This window comes from Pygocentrus nattereri, chromosome 2 (genome assembly GCF_015220715.1).
Source record: "Pygocentrus nattereri isolate fPygNat1 chromosome 2, fPygNat1.pri, whole genome shotgun sequence".
Lineage (NCBI taxonomy): Eukaryota > Metazoa > Chordata > Actinopteri > Characiformes > Serrasalmidae > Pygocentrus > Pygocentrus nattereri.
This window is the reverse complement of record NC_051212.1, coordinates 16821981-16838483: the sequence shown is the minus strand read 5'-3', so window position 1 is coordinate 16838483 and position 16503 is coordinate 16821981. Positions and strand designations below refer to the sequence as shown.

The following is a 16503-nucleotide window of genomic DNA, read 5'->3' as shown; positions in this document are numbered from 1 at the left end:
CATTGTATGCAGACGACCTCTTGCTTTATATTAGTCACCCCTCACTTTCAATTCCGGCTACTCAAGCCATTTTAAAAGAGTTTGGCTCCTTTTCGGGATATAAGTTAAATTTTGATAAGAGCGAATACTTTCCTCTTAATTTTCTTACAGTCCAATTATCTCAAACCAATATTCCCTTCCGATTAGCTCAAAATGGTTTTAGGTACCTTGGTATTCATATAGCCCATACATTGGCCTCCATTCAAGAATCTAATTATTCCCCTCTTATGTCATCCATGAAGGAGGACTTTCAGAGGTGGAGTACTCTTCCCCTATCACTTGCTGGTAGAATTCAAAGTGTCAAAATGAACATTCTTCCCAAATTCCTGTTCCTGCTTCAGTGTCTTCTGGTATTACCTAAATCTTTTTTTAGGACCCTTGATAAAGCAATTATAAATTTTGTTTGGGGTGGTAAAATTCCTCGAGTTGGCAAGTTAACTCTACAGAGGCCCAAAGACCAGGGGGGTCTAGCCCTACCAAACTTTTTATTTTACTACTTCGCAGCCAACATACACAAGATTGGTTTTTGGGTTAATGCATCAGATGTTAACTGGTGTGTACTGGAATCGCTATCATGCCACTCTTCATCTCTGAAAGCACTAATATTCTCTTCCCTCCCGTTGTCTCCTTCCCGATATTCTTCTAATCTTTTAGTTAAAGCCACGCTTAAGATTTGGATACAGTTCCGCCGACAGTTTAATTTCCTTTCAGCTTCAACCTTAAGCCCGATAGATAACAACCATCTATTTACTCCCTCTAGACTAGATCACACATTTGGCACCTGGAAAAGATTGGGAATTACTACCTTTAGGGACCTATATGATGATGATGATACCTTTCACAGCTTCTCCGGATTGTGTTCCAAATTCAACCTTTTGCACACCAATATGTTTCGATACTTTCAAATTCACCACTGTGCCCAGACACTTTTTGTCCCGTTTCCAGGACGACCACCTGAATTACCTTGGGAACGCTTGTTTGCAGTTCCTGTTCACTCAAAAGGGCTGATATCACAGTTTTATAATTTTCTAATGTCATTGATTTCCCCTCAACAGTTAGGCCTAAGTGGGAGCAAGAAATTGGGTTTGAGATTGAGGAGGAACTTTGGAACAAAGTTTTAAAACAGGTACATTCGTCCTCTTCTTGTCCTTGATTGAATTTAATCCAGTTCAGACTTGTTCATAGGGCATACCTAGGCAAGGCTAGACTGGCTAGTATATACCCTGGGGTAAATCCCTTATGCTCCCGATGTGATAAAGAGCCAGCTACTCTATTGCACATGTTTTGGACCTGCTTGAAGCTTGAGAAATATTGGAAAGCTGTCTTTAGTTCTTTAAACGAAGCTTTTGGAAGTAATGTTAGCCCCAACCCATTATTCGTAGTGTTTGGAGTACAACTGGAGTCTTCTCTGAAGTCTAGCGTGTCTGAGGCACTAAATTTTGCACTCCTCTTAGCTAAAAGAAGAATTCTTCTTGGGTGGAAAGCTTCCACCACACCCTCACATGCTCTGTGGTTAACAGATGTTAGGTTCTTCCTTAACTTAGAAAAGATTAAATTTAATTTGAGAGGTGTGGCAGACAGGTTTGATTTGGTCTGGGATCCCTTTGTCACATACTTTAAAAAGTTGTCCAATTTAAGTGAATAGAAGCAGAATGCTAAATAGATTTGAACAGTGGTGTTTTTTTTTTGTTTGTTTTGTTTTTATAACTTATTTATTTATTGTTTTATTTATTTAATTAAATTTATTTACTTTATTTTTTGACATTGTATTTTATATCTTTTTGTTAGTCAGCAATACTGTCAGTATCATTATTAATGCTTGCTTTTTTTTACACTAATCTTCTACTGATCAAAATGTCTACATGTTCACTTGTACATTTATAGGAGAGAGGGGGTGGCATAGGGAGGGGGTAGATGGCTTGGGAAGTAGGGGTTAAAGAATGTATGTTACTGTAACATTGTAAATGATCAATAAAAAAAAAAAAAAAAAAAAAAAAAAAACACAGCGGTGACTGAGGTAGAAAAAAGACCTGAGTAAAACAGTGAAAACACAGTGTAGCAGCAATGTTCCAGATAGTGCAAGTAGAGCATCAAAAGAGTTGTGTGTGTGGAGTATGTGTGTGAGGGGGTATGTGGGTTAGCTCAATCCTTGTGAGTTTAAGAACCTGATTGCTTGAGGAATAAAGCTGTTGCAGAGTCTGGCAGTGGTGCCACGGATGCTCCGGTACCTTCTGCCAGAAGGCAGCAGTGAAAAAAGTCCATGTGAGGGATGGATGCGATCGTCCACAATGCTAGTGGCTTTCTGGATACAGCGTGTGGTGTAGATGTTCATGACGGAGGGGAGAGAGACCCCGATGATCTTCTCATCTGTCCTCACTATACGCTGCTGTAGGGTCTTGCTGTCTGAGGCGGTGCAATTCCCAAACAAGGCGATGATGCAGCTGCTCAGGATGCTCTCCAGAGTCCCCCTGTAGAACATGGTGAGGATGGTAGGGGGGAAATGAGCGTTCTTCTGTCTCTGCAGGAAGTAGAGGCGCTGTTGGGCTTTCTTGGCTATGGAGTTGGTGTTGAGGAACCAGGTGAGGTTCTCTGTGATGTGGACACCGAGGAACCTGGTGCTCCTGATGATGTCCACAGCAGAGCCAATGATATTCAGTGGAGGGGTGGTCACCTTGCACTCTTCGGAAGTCAACAACCATTAGTTTTATCTACATTCAGAGACAGGTTGTTGGCTCCGCACCAGTCCGTTAGCCGCTGCACCTTCTCTCTGTTTGCTGATTCATGGTTCTTGCTGATCAGACCCACCACAGTCGTGTTATCAGTGAACTTGATGCTGTGGTTTGAGCTGTACTTTGCAGTACAGTCGTGAGTCAGTAGAGTGGACAGCAGTGGACTGAGCACACAGCCCTGAGGGGCATCGGTGCTCAGTGTGGTGGTACTGGAGATGTTATTTCCTATCCTGACTAACTGAGGTCTCTCAGATAGGAAATCCAGGATCCAGTTACAGAGGGTTCAGGCCCAGCAGGCTCAGTTTTCCAGTCAGCTACTGAGGAATGATGGTGTTGAATGCTGAACTGAAGTCTATGAACAGCATTCTGACATAGGTGTCTTTATTGTATAGGTGGGAGAGAGCCAGGCGGAGTGGGGTGGAGATGGCGTCGTCCGTTGAGCGGTTGGGGCGATATGCAAATTGCAGTGGGTCCAGTGAAGGAGGAAGCTGGTCTTTAATGTGCCTCATGACAAGCCTCTCGAAGCACTTCATGATGATGGGAGTAAGTGCAACGGGACGATAGTCATTGAGGCAGGACACTGGAGACTTCTTTGGCACAGGGATGATGATGGTGGACTTGCTGCTGAGCTGTGTGGCACATTCTCTGAGCACTCTGCCTGGTATGCTGTCGGATCCTGGTGCTTTTTGTGGGTTGACTCAGTGTAGAGTTCTCTGCACATCAGCATTGGACAGACACAGTACCTGTTCACTTGGAGAGGGTGTGGTTTTCCTCGCCATCGTGCCATTCTGTGCCTCAATCCGAGCATAGAAGTTGTTAAGCACCATCATTACCCACTTATAATTGATCTCTGAAGAAAAGGGCTTCTATAAGCATTATTACTTTTGTAAATAATTGCTGATGCAGTAGCTACTAATTAATTATTCACAGCTCTGTAAACTGATAATTTAGTTGTTAGTATTTCAGAGCTTGTTCACTCTTTATTTGTGTGCTAACTTCCACTTATTACACTGATAATAAACTGTTAATGGTCTTTACTCAAATAAAGAAATATCATAATGACTGACTAGTTGTTATGATGATGAACCTTTATTGTCACTAGTCACAAGTACCAGCGAAATTGGCCATCAACCCGTCTGAGCACATACAATATGACAAACGGTGGGGGGGGACAGGACAGGAAGACAGGAATGAGGAAAAATACAGAATACCGAATACATGGGGAAAGGGAGGAGATAAAAAACACCCCCCAGACTATGTTTCTAAGGGAATACAATCTGGGAACAGAAAAAAACACCTCAGCATCATAAGTCCACACATTTGTCCATCAGTCTTGATTTAGTCTTTTTAATTATCTATTAATTAATCTTTTGATTCATTTGGATTTTGCATCCCTCTCAGTAAAGCCATCATTTTTTACTGACTATTCTATGAACTCACAGTTAAGACTTGATTAATTATTGATGAGTTAATTTATCTCTATTTGTTTTTGTGAGGCCTTTCACCCAGTGACATCTGGTATAGGCTTCAACACCCCACGTGACCCAGAAGGAGAAGTGGCTTAGAAGACACAGTAAACAGTTAGAGAGTGTGCTGATACATCTTTCAACTAAAGCACAGCCCAAACACCACAGGCACAGTAAACAGTTAGAGAGTGTGCTGATACATCTTTCAACTAAAGCACAGCCCAAACACCACAGACACAGTAAACAGTTAGAGAGTGTGCTGATACATCTTTCAACTAAAGCACAGCCCAAACACCACAGACACAGTAAACAGTTAGAGAGTGTGCTGATACATTTTTCAATTAAAGCACTTCCCAAACACCACAGACACAGTAAACAGTTAGAGAGTGTGCTGATACATCTTTCAACTAAAGCACAGCCCAAACACAAGAGCCTCCCAGTTGGAACATCAGTCAAGAAGGTCGGTGTCGAACAAACAGCAGAGTGAAAGGGGCGGTTCTAAACCCATCACAAGTACCAGTAACATTACAGAATACAACCTAGGATGTAACACTAATTACATAATCAGTCAACAAGCTTAATTAACAATTAGTGAATATGTATTTACGTATTTACTCTTTTAAGAGAATTACTCTATTTAATGTAATGTGTTTTTGAACAATGTCTATTGTAGGATTTTTTTCACTATCAGTTTCATTGATAAATGTGTAGACATACATACAGATACAAATTTGATTAATGAATATTTTATACAGTACGCTATTTCCTTTCTTTCTCACAGCTTTGCCCAGATCTACACTGACTGTAGAATGTTTTTCACAACAGCCACAATCTTAAGAGCTCTATTGCTTTCATGCAACAGTTTTGTAATGTAAAGAAAAAAGCAAACCATGTGAGCCCTGGTGTCAAACGCATCTTAAAAATCTAAATGTTGGTAATATTTTGTGCTTCAACAACTGAAGCAGATACAAGCATATTTCTGTTGACTGACTAAACTTTTACAAGCATTTAAGCCTCTCAAATTCAGTAAATATATTGTTTCCATATCTGAAAAATACAAATACTTTTTTGTTCCTGACCTCTTCTGAGCTGGTTAGTGAGGAGCAGGGTGGACAAATTACACAACTTCTTAATTGCTGTGTACGATGTGTTCCAAACATGAGTAAAAGCGGAAATCCTCCTGTTAAAATTTTACTTGTATCGAGGTATTCAGTCAACGTTTGTGCTTGAGCACAACGGAGACTTTTAGGAGACGTTGCTACAGACATGAACAGTTAACTCTGATGTCTGCAGCCACCAAGCCCTCCCCAGCTGAAAGTATGTAATTACAGTAGTAATGTAACTACAACTGTTAGTTAATGTCAGTGATTCTATTAAACACAAGTGATTATGCATAAACCACTAAATTCATGTTTTACTATTGTCTTCCATTTTCAACTGCAAAGAAAATGGTAACTTGTAACTGGTAACTGATTAACACTGACTTTAAACCCAACTTTTTTAGGTTAAATTGTAAATATAACACTTATACCTGAACTAAATGCATACTTTATAAAGATAATTTGTATGTTATAAAGATAATTTCGTTTTGTACTTTCTCACTCCTGGCGAGAAGCTCCTGTAGGTGCAAAGTGGTGGGTGGGAGCGACTTAGTAGTGGAGGAAAAAGAGTCACTGAAACAGGACTTTACATTCTAAACTTTGGTTGTATAAGATGGTGAGACACCACATAAGTGGATATGAGTCATGAAAACTCGAGAGGAGTGAAAAAGGTGACCAATTGTGAAGAAACACAATCTTCTGTAGGGAAATTCAAAGCCATCCTCACCAGTTCAAATTTTAGTGATTTTAAAATGAAAATAAAAAATTCTGGTGCACATTAGATTAAACTACAGAAATAATACAAATGATTTTGCCCAGCAAAAAAAAGTTTTATTACATAGAAACAAAGCATAGGAAAAATCTTTATGGGCACCTCCCCATCTTGGAATGTTTTCCAGTAAAATTCCCCATGCCGAAAAGTGGGCAGACTGTGGTCCACATTGTACTGAAGAAAGTTAGCTACAAATTCTGAAAAAAGCAGCAGGCCATAGTTCTCTTTTTGTTTAAAATTTCTGTTCCACATAAACCATCAGTGTTTTCATTCCACATTTCCAGGTGGCACAGAAATAAGAATAAAAGCGAACTTTAGCTTTTAAAAGTTTTAAAAATGCTCATTGAATATGTACAATTCATATGGATGGCCTATTAACCATTCAGAACAGTGAATTTTGTCAAAAGCTGACAAGTTTTCATGTATAACCATGCACCTCCAAACATTTTCAAATGTTATAAAACTGTTCTTTCCCAGTGATCATTACAGTCAGTCAATAGTCAGTCGTGAGAGAGGGAAACAAAGACATGCTCATGGTGACGTTTTGTTAAACTTTAAAATACTGAAGTCAATCAAAGGCAGACGTATTTATTTTGGGTGATTACAATTACACTGGTAGAAAAAATGGGCAAAATCAAACCAGCAAAATGCTAGAAAAAGAAATGTAAATAAAAGCTGTTTCCATACCTGAGAAATGCTGGTGGTAGATGTAGGACAACATTAGTCTAAAGCTGCAGTGTATGTGTTTGTTTTGAAAGTGATCTCACTAGTCATAAAAGAAGTTTATCTCAGGAAACCATCTGTCCCATGCTTATCCTGAAAGGTGTGGAGGTGTGTTCTATGCTACTATTTAAGAATGTAATTATTTATTGTGCACAGACATGAAGAAATAAATAAGAAATAATTGTTCTGATTATTTTTATTGTTTCCACAGAGAGACCAAGAGCTGTGGTGTCCATAGAGCCTGATGATCAGGTGTTCAGTGGAGAGAATGTCACTCTCAGATGTGACATACAGGGAGGAGGAGTCTCTAACTGGCAGTACAGCTGGTATATAGATGGTTCATCCACTCCTGTCAGTAATGAACAGCAGTACAATATCAGCTCTGTTACAGCGTCTCACAGAGGAACATACACCTGTAGAGGAACAGAGAGAGGAACATCACGCTACTCACACACCAGTGAAGCCGTTACACTGACTGTATCAGGTGAGTGAGATCATCTCTTCACCTTAATCCCTGCATCACAGCAACACAGATGAGACCAGATGTTTAGTTTTTTAACATGGTGGTTCTTAATCCTGCAGACACCCGGCTCTGCATGTTTTAATATTTACTAATTAAATAGTAATTCTAAAACAGTGTCAATGTTTTAGCTATTAAAAAATTATGAAATTGAGTTACATTAATATAAACTCTATATAACTCATAAGTCATAATATCAGTATATTTACTTCATCTATTCCTGAGTAAGAATGCTTCTCTGTAGGTGAGCCAACATGTAAAAGTAACAGAACAACCACAGCTGATTATAATACAGTACTTTAATCATAATGTCAGTGCCGTTATTCACATTATTCTGACAAACTGGTGTGAGATGCAGTAACTGAAGATGCAGTAACTAAGATGAAACGAAGTAAGTTTGTATTTACTGCTGTAGTATTTAGGTGTTTAGTTTAACTGGAATTTCAGACTGTTAATGTGTCTGTGCATCAAACTGCAGCTAATTTACACAGTAACAATAATAAAATCATAATAATGCAATAGTCAAATAAAACAGATTAAATATTTTTTATATAATTTTCCAGATCTATTATATTATATTATATTATATTATATTATATTATATTATATTATATTATACACTGCTCAAAAACATAAAGGGAACACTCAAATAACACATCCTAGATCTGAATGAATGAAATATTCTCATTGAATACTTTGTTCTGTACAAAGTTGAATGTGCTGACAACAAAATCACACAAAAATCATCAATGGAAATCAAATGTATTCACCAATGGAGGCCTGGATTTGGAGTCACACACAAAATTAAAGTGGAAAAACACACTACAGGCTCATCCAACTTTGATGTGATGTCCTTAAAACAAGTCAAAATGAGGCTCAGTATTGTGTGTGGCCTCCACGTGCCTGTATGACCTCCCTACAGCGCCTGGGCATGCTCCTGATGAGGTGGCGGATGGTCTCCTGAGGGATCTCCTCCCAGACCTGGACTAAAGCATTTGCCAACTCCTGGACAGTCTGTGGTGCAACGTGGCATTGGTGGATAGAGCGAGACATGATGTCCCAGATGTGCTCAATCGGATTCAGGTCTGGGGAACAGGCGGGCCAGTCCATAGCTTCAATGCTTCATCTTGCACGAACTGTTGACACACTCCACCCACATGAGGTCTAGCATTGTCCTGCATTAGGAGGAACCCAGGGCCAACCGCACCAGAATATGGTCTCACAAGGGGTCTGAGGATCTCATCTCGGTACCTAATGGCAGTCAGGCTACCTCTGACGAGCACATGGAAGGCTGTGCGGCCCGCCAAAGAAATGCCACCCCACACCATTACTGACCCACTGCCAAACCTGTCATGCTGAAGGATGTTGCAAGCAGCAGATCGCTCTCCACAGCGTCTCCAGACTCTGTCATGTCTGTCACATGTGCTCAGTGTGAACCTGCTTTCATCTGTGAAGATGGCACAGGGCGCCAGTGGCGAATTTGCCAATCCTGGTGTTCTCTGGCAAATGCCAAACGTCCTGCACGGTGTTGGGCTGTGAGCACAACTCCCATCTGTGGACGTCGGGCCCTCATACCATCCTCATGGAGTCGGTTTCTAACTGTTTGTGCAGACACATGCACATTTGTGGCCTGCTGGAGGTCATTTTGCAGGGCTCTGGCAGTGCTCCTCCTGTTCCTCCTTGTACAAATGCGGAGGTAGCGGTCCTGCTGCTGGGTTGTTGCCCTCCTACGGCCTGCTGCATGTCTCCTAGGTGTACTGGCCTGTCTCCTGGTAGCTCCTCCAGCCTCTGGACACTACGCTGACAGACACAGCAAACCTTCTTGCCACAGCTCGCATTGAGGTGCCATTCTGGATGAGCTGCACTACCTGAGCCACTTGTGTGGGTTGTAGAGTCCGTGTCATGCTACCACGAGTGTGAAAGCACCACCAATATTCAAAAGTGACCAAAACATCAGCCAGAAAGCAGAAAGGTACTGAGAAGTGGTCTGTGGTCCCCACCTGCAGAACCACTCCTTTATTGAGTGTGTCTTGCTAATCGCCAATAATTCCCACCTGTTGTCTATTCCATTTGCACAACAGCTGTGAAACTGATTGTCAATCAGTGTTGCTTCCTAAATGGACAGTTTGATTTCACAGAAGTTTGATTTACTTGGAGTTATATTGTGTTGTATAAGTGTTTCCTTTATTTTTTTGAGCAGTGTAGCTCGCGTAAAGTGGTTCAGTTAAATGATATGAGGCAGGGTGGTTCTCAGGAAGATGCAGGAAACTTAAACTTGAAAGAGTCTCTGTAGAGAATTAACCTGAGTCTGGACAGGAGTAACTATATATGGCTGAGTTAGATGTACCTATTAAACATTCTCTTATTAAACAAATTGGCGTCAGAGCCTGACTGCAAATTGATGGAACCAGCTTACATGGGAGTCTGGCTATCTTCAAGGTTGGCTTGATCGAGGCCGGAGTGCACGCGTTGGTTTGTCCCTTCGCTGGTTGCAGATGCTGCATCACTGTGCAGTGCAATGCATTAAGGAATAAAACTGACAAAGTAGGGAAAGGACCAAAGGAAATAAAAGAAAACCACATTCAGGATACATATTGATCACTGGTCTAACTCATTGCAATTAACTGATTGTATCTGTCGGTCATTAAAGTCAGACATTAGTATTTCTAACACTTCACAGTAGAAAGGGATACAGGTACTATTTAGGTAATACACATAACAATATTAATAAACAAGTAGTATCACTTACAGATTATATAAATGTTGATACTCAAGCAGACACGCCCAAGTCCTTTGGATTCTTTTATAAGCACACAGCGGTGGTGTGGTGTGCCTCATTCTCACCACTTGGGGATGTTGTGGCTCCATATCTGAACTGTCAATAAAATCTAAAAAGGCTAGCATATAATAATAACAATAACAATAATAAATTACATTTATATAGCGCATTTCACAAACCCAAGGTCGCTTTGTAACATTGTTATAGATTCTTGTTCTTGATATCTCCATACTTCTTGAAATGAACCCCATTGAATTGTGGCAATTCTGTATTGGTGCAGTCTATAGAACTTGATTTCTGGTAATTCACAAGTTTAGTTAAGGGTTGGGGAAATCTGGCAGGCCAGGCAGGAATTTATGGCCTACGTGCCAGATGGCCCAAAAGGGGGGTTGCAAGACTCCCTCTTGCCCATATTCCCAAGATAACATCCTTTTAAGTTGTAAAACTTGTTGGCAGCCTTATCCTGTTTTTAGGAAAGCCTGAAATTCAAAAACCCTGAGATTTCAAGTTCTCCTAAACATACATGATTCTGGGTCACCCAGGTGTTGGTGTTGCTACAACAGAACAAGAAAATAAAAAGCCTGGAGAAAAGACAGGGTGTGGAGTCAATACAGCTTTTATAATTTTAATGGGTTATGGTACAATTATGTATATGGTAAGTATATGAGACTTACCCTTATGAGTACCACCCCAGTGACAAGAGGGGTCCTGCCCCAGTGACAGTTTTGTGCCTGCATTTCTCAGAATGTATTCATCCACTTTTATTCACACACTAAATTATCTGGATTGCTGAGTGAGCTTAATATGAAATTAAGATTTCAGTCTTGTAGGAGAGGTTACACGCACATGTAGGCCAGTGTGATTTTTGCTGAATGTTTATCTGGGGCTGCTGTCATCGCAGTATAGCAGGGGTCCCTCTGTTAAAGATGAGTATTTACTGTGATAAAGACCCTGAGATCAGTGTGTGAACTCTTCATGGTCTGAACTGTGTGCTTCATCTCCAACAACAGAAAAACCTAAACCTGAACTCACATCAAGCCACAAAGTAGCTGGATTGATAGGAAATCCAATGGTTCTGTACTGCAAACTGGATCAGTCTGCTGGATGGAGGTTTTACTGGTCCAAACACACACAGAGCCCTGAGAATGAGACCAAGACTGAAACACACTCCTACACCATCAGCTCAGTCAGTGTCTCTGATGGAGGACAGTACTGGTGCAGAGCTGGGAGAGGAACCCCAGTCTACTACACTCACTACAGTGATGCTCTCTGGATAAACGTCACTGGTGAGTAAAAAAAAAAACTTTGCCCATTGTGCGGTGTATGATGTTTGGCAGTGTGCAAAATTCAGCAGAATTTAACTTGCGCAAATGAATGTGGCTGCCGCGTTGCATTTAGCTGACTGGTAAAGAAAGACTTTCCTGACTCCACTCCACCCGACTGTACTCTATCTGTTTCTCTGCATACTTTGTTAGCCCCCTTTCTGTTCTTCAGTGGTCAGGACCCCCATGGACTCCCACAGAGCAGGCATTATTTGGGAGGTGGATCATTCTCAGCACTGCAGTGACACTGATATGGTGGTGGCATATTAGTGTGTCAGACACACCTACATTGTTGGTTCACCTTGTAGATGTATAGTCAGAGACAATAGCTCATCTGCTGCACAGTTTGTGTTGGTCATCCTCTAATCCTTCATTAGTGGTCACAGGATGCTGCTTACAGGATGCTGTTAGCTGGATATTTTTAGTTGGTGGACTATTCTCAGTCCAGCAGCAACAATGAGGTGATTAAAAACTTCAGCAGTACTGCTGTGTCTGATCTACTCACACCACCAAGTCAGTGTCACTGCAGTGCTGAGAATGATCCACCACCCAAATAATACCTGCTCTGTGGGGATCTTGGTCGCTGAAGAACAGGGTAAAAGGGGGCTAACAAAGTATGCAGAGAAACAGATGGACTACAGCCTGTAATTGCAGAACTACAAAGTGCACCTACATAGTAAATGGAGCTGATCAAATGGACAATGAGCATAGTGACAAGGATGTGGTTGTAATGAATTGGCTAGTTTACTGTATGTGTGTACTGTGTTACAATAAATATTCTATATGAGTGAAAGCTTACTTTTTGTAGCATTGCTTATGCCAGTCTTCAGGAGCATGCTACAGAACACTGTGTGTCTTCTCTGTATTTTTCAGGTGTGTCTCCTGAAGTCTCTCTGATGGTCAGTCCCAGCAGAACTCAACACTTTATTACTGACTCTCTCTCACTGAGCTGTGAGGGACAGAGCAACTCTACTGGATGGAGAGTGAGACAATACACACACAGTGAGGTGTCAGATTGTTTATCAGGCTGGGGATCAATTACAGGATCTACATGCAACATCAGCTCCCTCAGCACATCCCACACTGGAGTGTACTGGTGTGATTCTGAATCTGGAGAGAGCAGCAATTTTGTCAACATCACAGTGACCAGTGAGTCTATATGATTCTAATTGTATACTGGGTTGCACCAGTAAGTAATGAAGTTGGTAGCAAGTTCATTTCAGATTATCCTTTTGCTAATTTTGGTTGCACCACCAATCAGTAAGTAATTTTATTTGAGTGTGCCACGAGTATAATTCTTTTTAAACTAAAAGAATTGAGTATTCTTTCAGTTTACTTTTTCTATTCTTATCAGATATATACTAAATAAAATTATACTTAAGTATACTTGGTTTATACTGACAAGTATATTTGGCCTATACTTGTACATTATCTTTAAAAGTATAATTAAGTATTCTTGTCTTATACGTAAAGTTTAAGTATACTTGTAACTTGTAGTTTGGGATGGACTAGCTTAGAGGAAATAGTACAGAGTGGAACTGAACCTGATCCTTTATGTACACAGTGTTAACAATTCACACAGAAACAGAAAAACATTTGGCTGATTTGATAGACAATTTTTCCCAGATGTGAGTTTGGTGTATTTTAAACTGGAATGTCTGGAATTTGATTTGGTATGTTCTTATATTTTGACATCCAATATAATATTTGTTCGAAGATTTTGATTTATTGTTCGAACGGTTAACTTCAAGTCCACTTACAGTATAATTAAAGGTATATTTTAAGTATATAAAATAATACCTAATTAGAAACCTATGACAACCTGTTGTTTTGGTGCCCACAACATTGTCACAAAGTTGAAATGTAATTGTGGTGACAACATTATCTGACAACAATGGCAAAGTTGTCACAACCTCCTAACAACCTTGTTGAGACAACGTAAACAGCACCATGTAGCAGTGTTGTAAGAGAGTAGACAACATTGTGATATTGTGTGTTTGCTGGGTGTGGCAGAGTCCTGAATGGCTCCTTACTCCATACATAGTGTACTGTTTGAGTTATGAAGTCTGGAATGTATAAAACTGTGCACTGTCCTGTAGGGGATTCTGCACATGTGGCTGAATCTGGCTCTTTGTTATATTAGACATATTATGCACTGTTTTGGTGTCAGAGTCCTTATTTTAGGGTCTTTGTAGTTCACTACCTAGGGAGTAGGGAGTCGTTTGCAATTCTGCCTAAGTGAATAAATGTCGGTTTGTAGTGTGATCGAGCCGGAGAGATTAGCTGTGTGAACGAGTAGCTAATCATTAGTGATTTACACCTGTGCATAGTGTGGCTCTGAAGATGGATGCTAATAATAGGAGGACGCCACACTGCTTCCCGTTCAATGGTCAGCCATCTTGGCAACCCTCAAAAGAAAAATCAATCAACCACACTGCCCACGCCATCACTAGAGGTCCATAAATAGTACCCATAAGTTCACTTTTAGTATAATTGTAACCTTATAAATAAAATGAAAAAAAGGTTTACTACTCTTACACCTATAGTGTACTTGAAAGTTAACTATTATAAAAAAGGCCAATTTAGTCCAAAGAAGAATGAAATAGTACCCTTACAAGTATACTCCAAGTATATTAATATTAATAGATTTACTACAAAAATATACTTGGGTAATGAACTTCAATTACGTTTATGTAATAAAATAACTTTAAGTATACCTTATTGTAGGGGTTAACTAGTAACAACTAGCTATTGCATGCAGAGCACTAAAATTGAAAAAGAAAAAAACTGGTAAAGAACAGACTATGAACTTAATATATAAAATTAATAAAAAAACTTTTTTTTTTTTTTTATGTGGGTGATAGCTGTGGTCCCACTGTATTGGTTATTGTTACCGAAGTCTCCACATTATTCAGGGTCTGACTTTTTCCTACAGATGGTGCTGTGATTCTGGACAGTCCTGTTCATCCTGTGACTGAGGGAGATCCTCTGACTCTGCGCTGTTTATATCGTGACCCAAAGCCCTCAAACCTCCCAGCTGAGTTCTATAAGAATGGATCACTCCTCCAGACTCAGACTACAGGAGAGATGACCATCCGTACTGTCTCAAAGTCAGATGAAGGTCTCTACCACTGTAAACACCCAGAGAAAGGAGAGTCACCGCAGAGCTGGATCTCAGTCAGAGGTAAGAAAACAATGTCATCATATTACTTCTGTAGCTCCAATAAAATGTTCTTGTATAAATTAACGTTCCTTTCTTTCTTAGGTTCTAATCGTGTAACAGTAATATTGGCAGCAGTGGCATTAAGTTTAATCCTGTTCCTCATTGTTATGCTATGCCTGATTTGTTGCTACAAGAAGAAGAAAGGTATGATAATCAGCACTCTATCTTTACCATATGGCAGTGTACACAGGCTCCCTAAAGAGAGGTCATTTCTGTCTGTGGTGTGTTTTCTATGGCTGACAGTAGCTGTCATTTTATAGGACAGTCAAGTCAACTGATCTTTTTAATACAACATATTCATGCTTTAACAAGTGCAAATGGTTTTTATCTTTAAAAACAACTGTGATGGTACAGAATTTATGTCTCTCCCTGCAGGAAATAAGAAGAACACCAGTCAGACATCAGGCCAGAGCCAGAATACAGGATCCACACTGCTGCAGCCAGGTCAGTTTTCATCAACAATAAACCAGCATTTAGTTTTTTTCTCAAGTTAACCCTTCTCACTAAAAAGATCTTCCTTTTAAAAGGTAATGATCACATTTATGGCAATGTTGGGGTCATGGCCAACACAACCACAGGTACAGCTCATTTCAGTGTTTTGAATATTTTTTTGCTTTAAAAGTTGGATATTTTGATAATGAAAGAACACAGTGGTCTCTCTAAATAGACACTTCTATTGTAGATGATTCTGCAGCTGGCTCCAGTGATACCACTTATGCACAAGTTTTGTCTACTAAAAAGAAACCAAATAGAAAAGGTAAGAATTTTGCTTCTGCAATGATGGATATATGTGCTCATTTTAAAGTGTTTGGAATTCTTTAATAACATACAAGATATTTAAGCAATAGAACACGAGAGGGAGTGTGTTATCACAAAATAACATCATGCCTGTTATTAGGTCGCAGGCACTAGCCGAAGGCTGAAATAAATTGGGCTGTGAACATGTCATTTAATATGTTGTAATTCTAGCAATTCCTTCCACCAAATTATAGTTCCTTAACAAGCAGCGTGTTGCTACGTCAGAGTAATGAGCTCCGCCCACTTGCTAAACTCCGAAACGGTCATCACCACTGAGCAGCTTTTTGTTTTTTTATTGTGGCAGTTTTATGGCTCAGTCCAATTTGGTCAGACTATAAAGATCAGACTACATGTTTGGTGAGTGGTATTTGGTTCATTTCTGGCTTATTCCAGGTTATTTAGCTGTTCTTCTGTCACAGCTGCCGACTGAAAAGTTGCTCAGTGCTGATGACAGTTTGTGAATTTAGAGTAGCCTCATCTTCAGAGTCTGACCAAATCAGCTGTCGGTCAAATGTGATCTTAAAAGTATCCATTTTCTCTTTGTGCGCAAAAAGCAAGAAGTAAAACTTTCAAATGGCTTTAGCGTCTCCTAGAGCTGTCAAACTCATTGTTTAGTAATGCCATCTCAGCAGAGTGATACAGTGTTTGTGAAAATCTTGTGATGTTATGGCGAAATATCAGCACAGTTAGAACACTTCTCAACCCATCAGCTTGCGAGGCCGGAACGAACTGTTGTATAAATAATAATATAATATTTTTAATGCTTTTTTGTTATAATATGGAATATCTCTGATAATGAATGAAAACAGTGGCCTTTCTAAATAGAGACTTTCTGTTGTAGGTGGTTCTGCAGCTGGCTGTAGTGATGCCACTTATGTACAAGTCATGTCTACTGAAAAGAAACTGAAAGCAAATGGTAAGAATTCAGTTTTTGCAATAATGAAAATATGTGCTCATTTCAATATTTTGAATACTTTTTTTAACTGAATATCTTTAATAATGAAAGAACACAGTGGTCTCTCTAAATAGACA

At 39.8% G+C, this 16503-nt stretch overlaps 1 protein-coding gene across 1 annotated transcript in view; it reads left to right on the top strand.

The window, feature by feature from the left end:
• LOC108414290 (titin-like) overlaps positions 1-16503 on the top strand; it is a 228185-nt gene that overhangs the window by 193239 nt on the left and 18443 nt on the right. Inside the window, exons 25-33 of the mRNA XM_037534976.1 lie at positions 7041-7313; positions 11139-11414; positions 12324-12599; positions 14386-14634; positions 14716-14817; positions 15049-15117; positions 15201-15251; positions 15356-15430; positions 16313-16387. Coding sequence (XP_037390873.1) covers positions 7041-7313; positions 11139-11414; positions 12324-12599; positions 14386-14634; positions 14716-14817; positions 15049-15117; positions 15201-15251; positions 15356-15430; positions 16313-16387 — 1446 coding nt within the window. The remainder of the gene's footprint in view (positions 1-7040; positions 7314-11138; positions 11415-12323; positions 12600-14385; positions 14635-14715; positions 14818-15048; positions 15118-15200; positions 15252-15355; positions 15431-16312; positions 16388-16503) is intronic.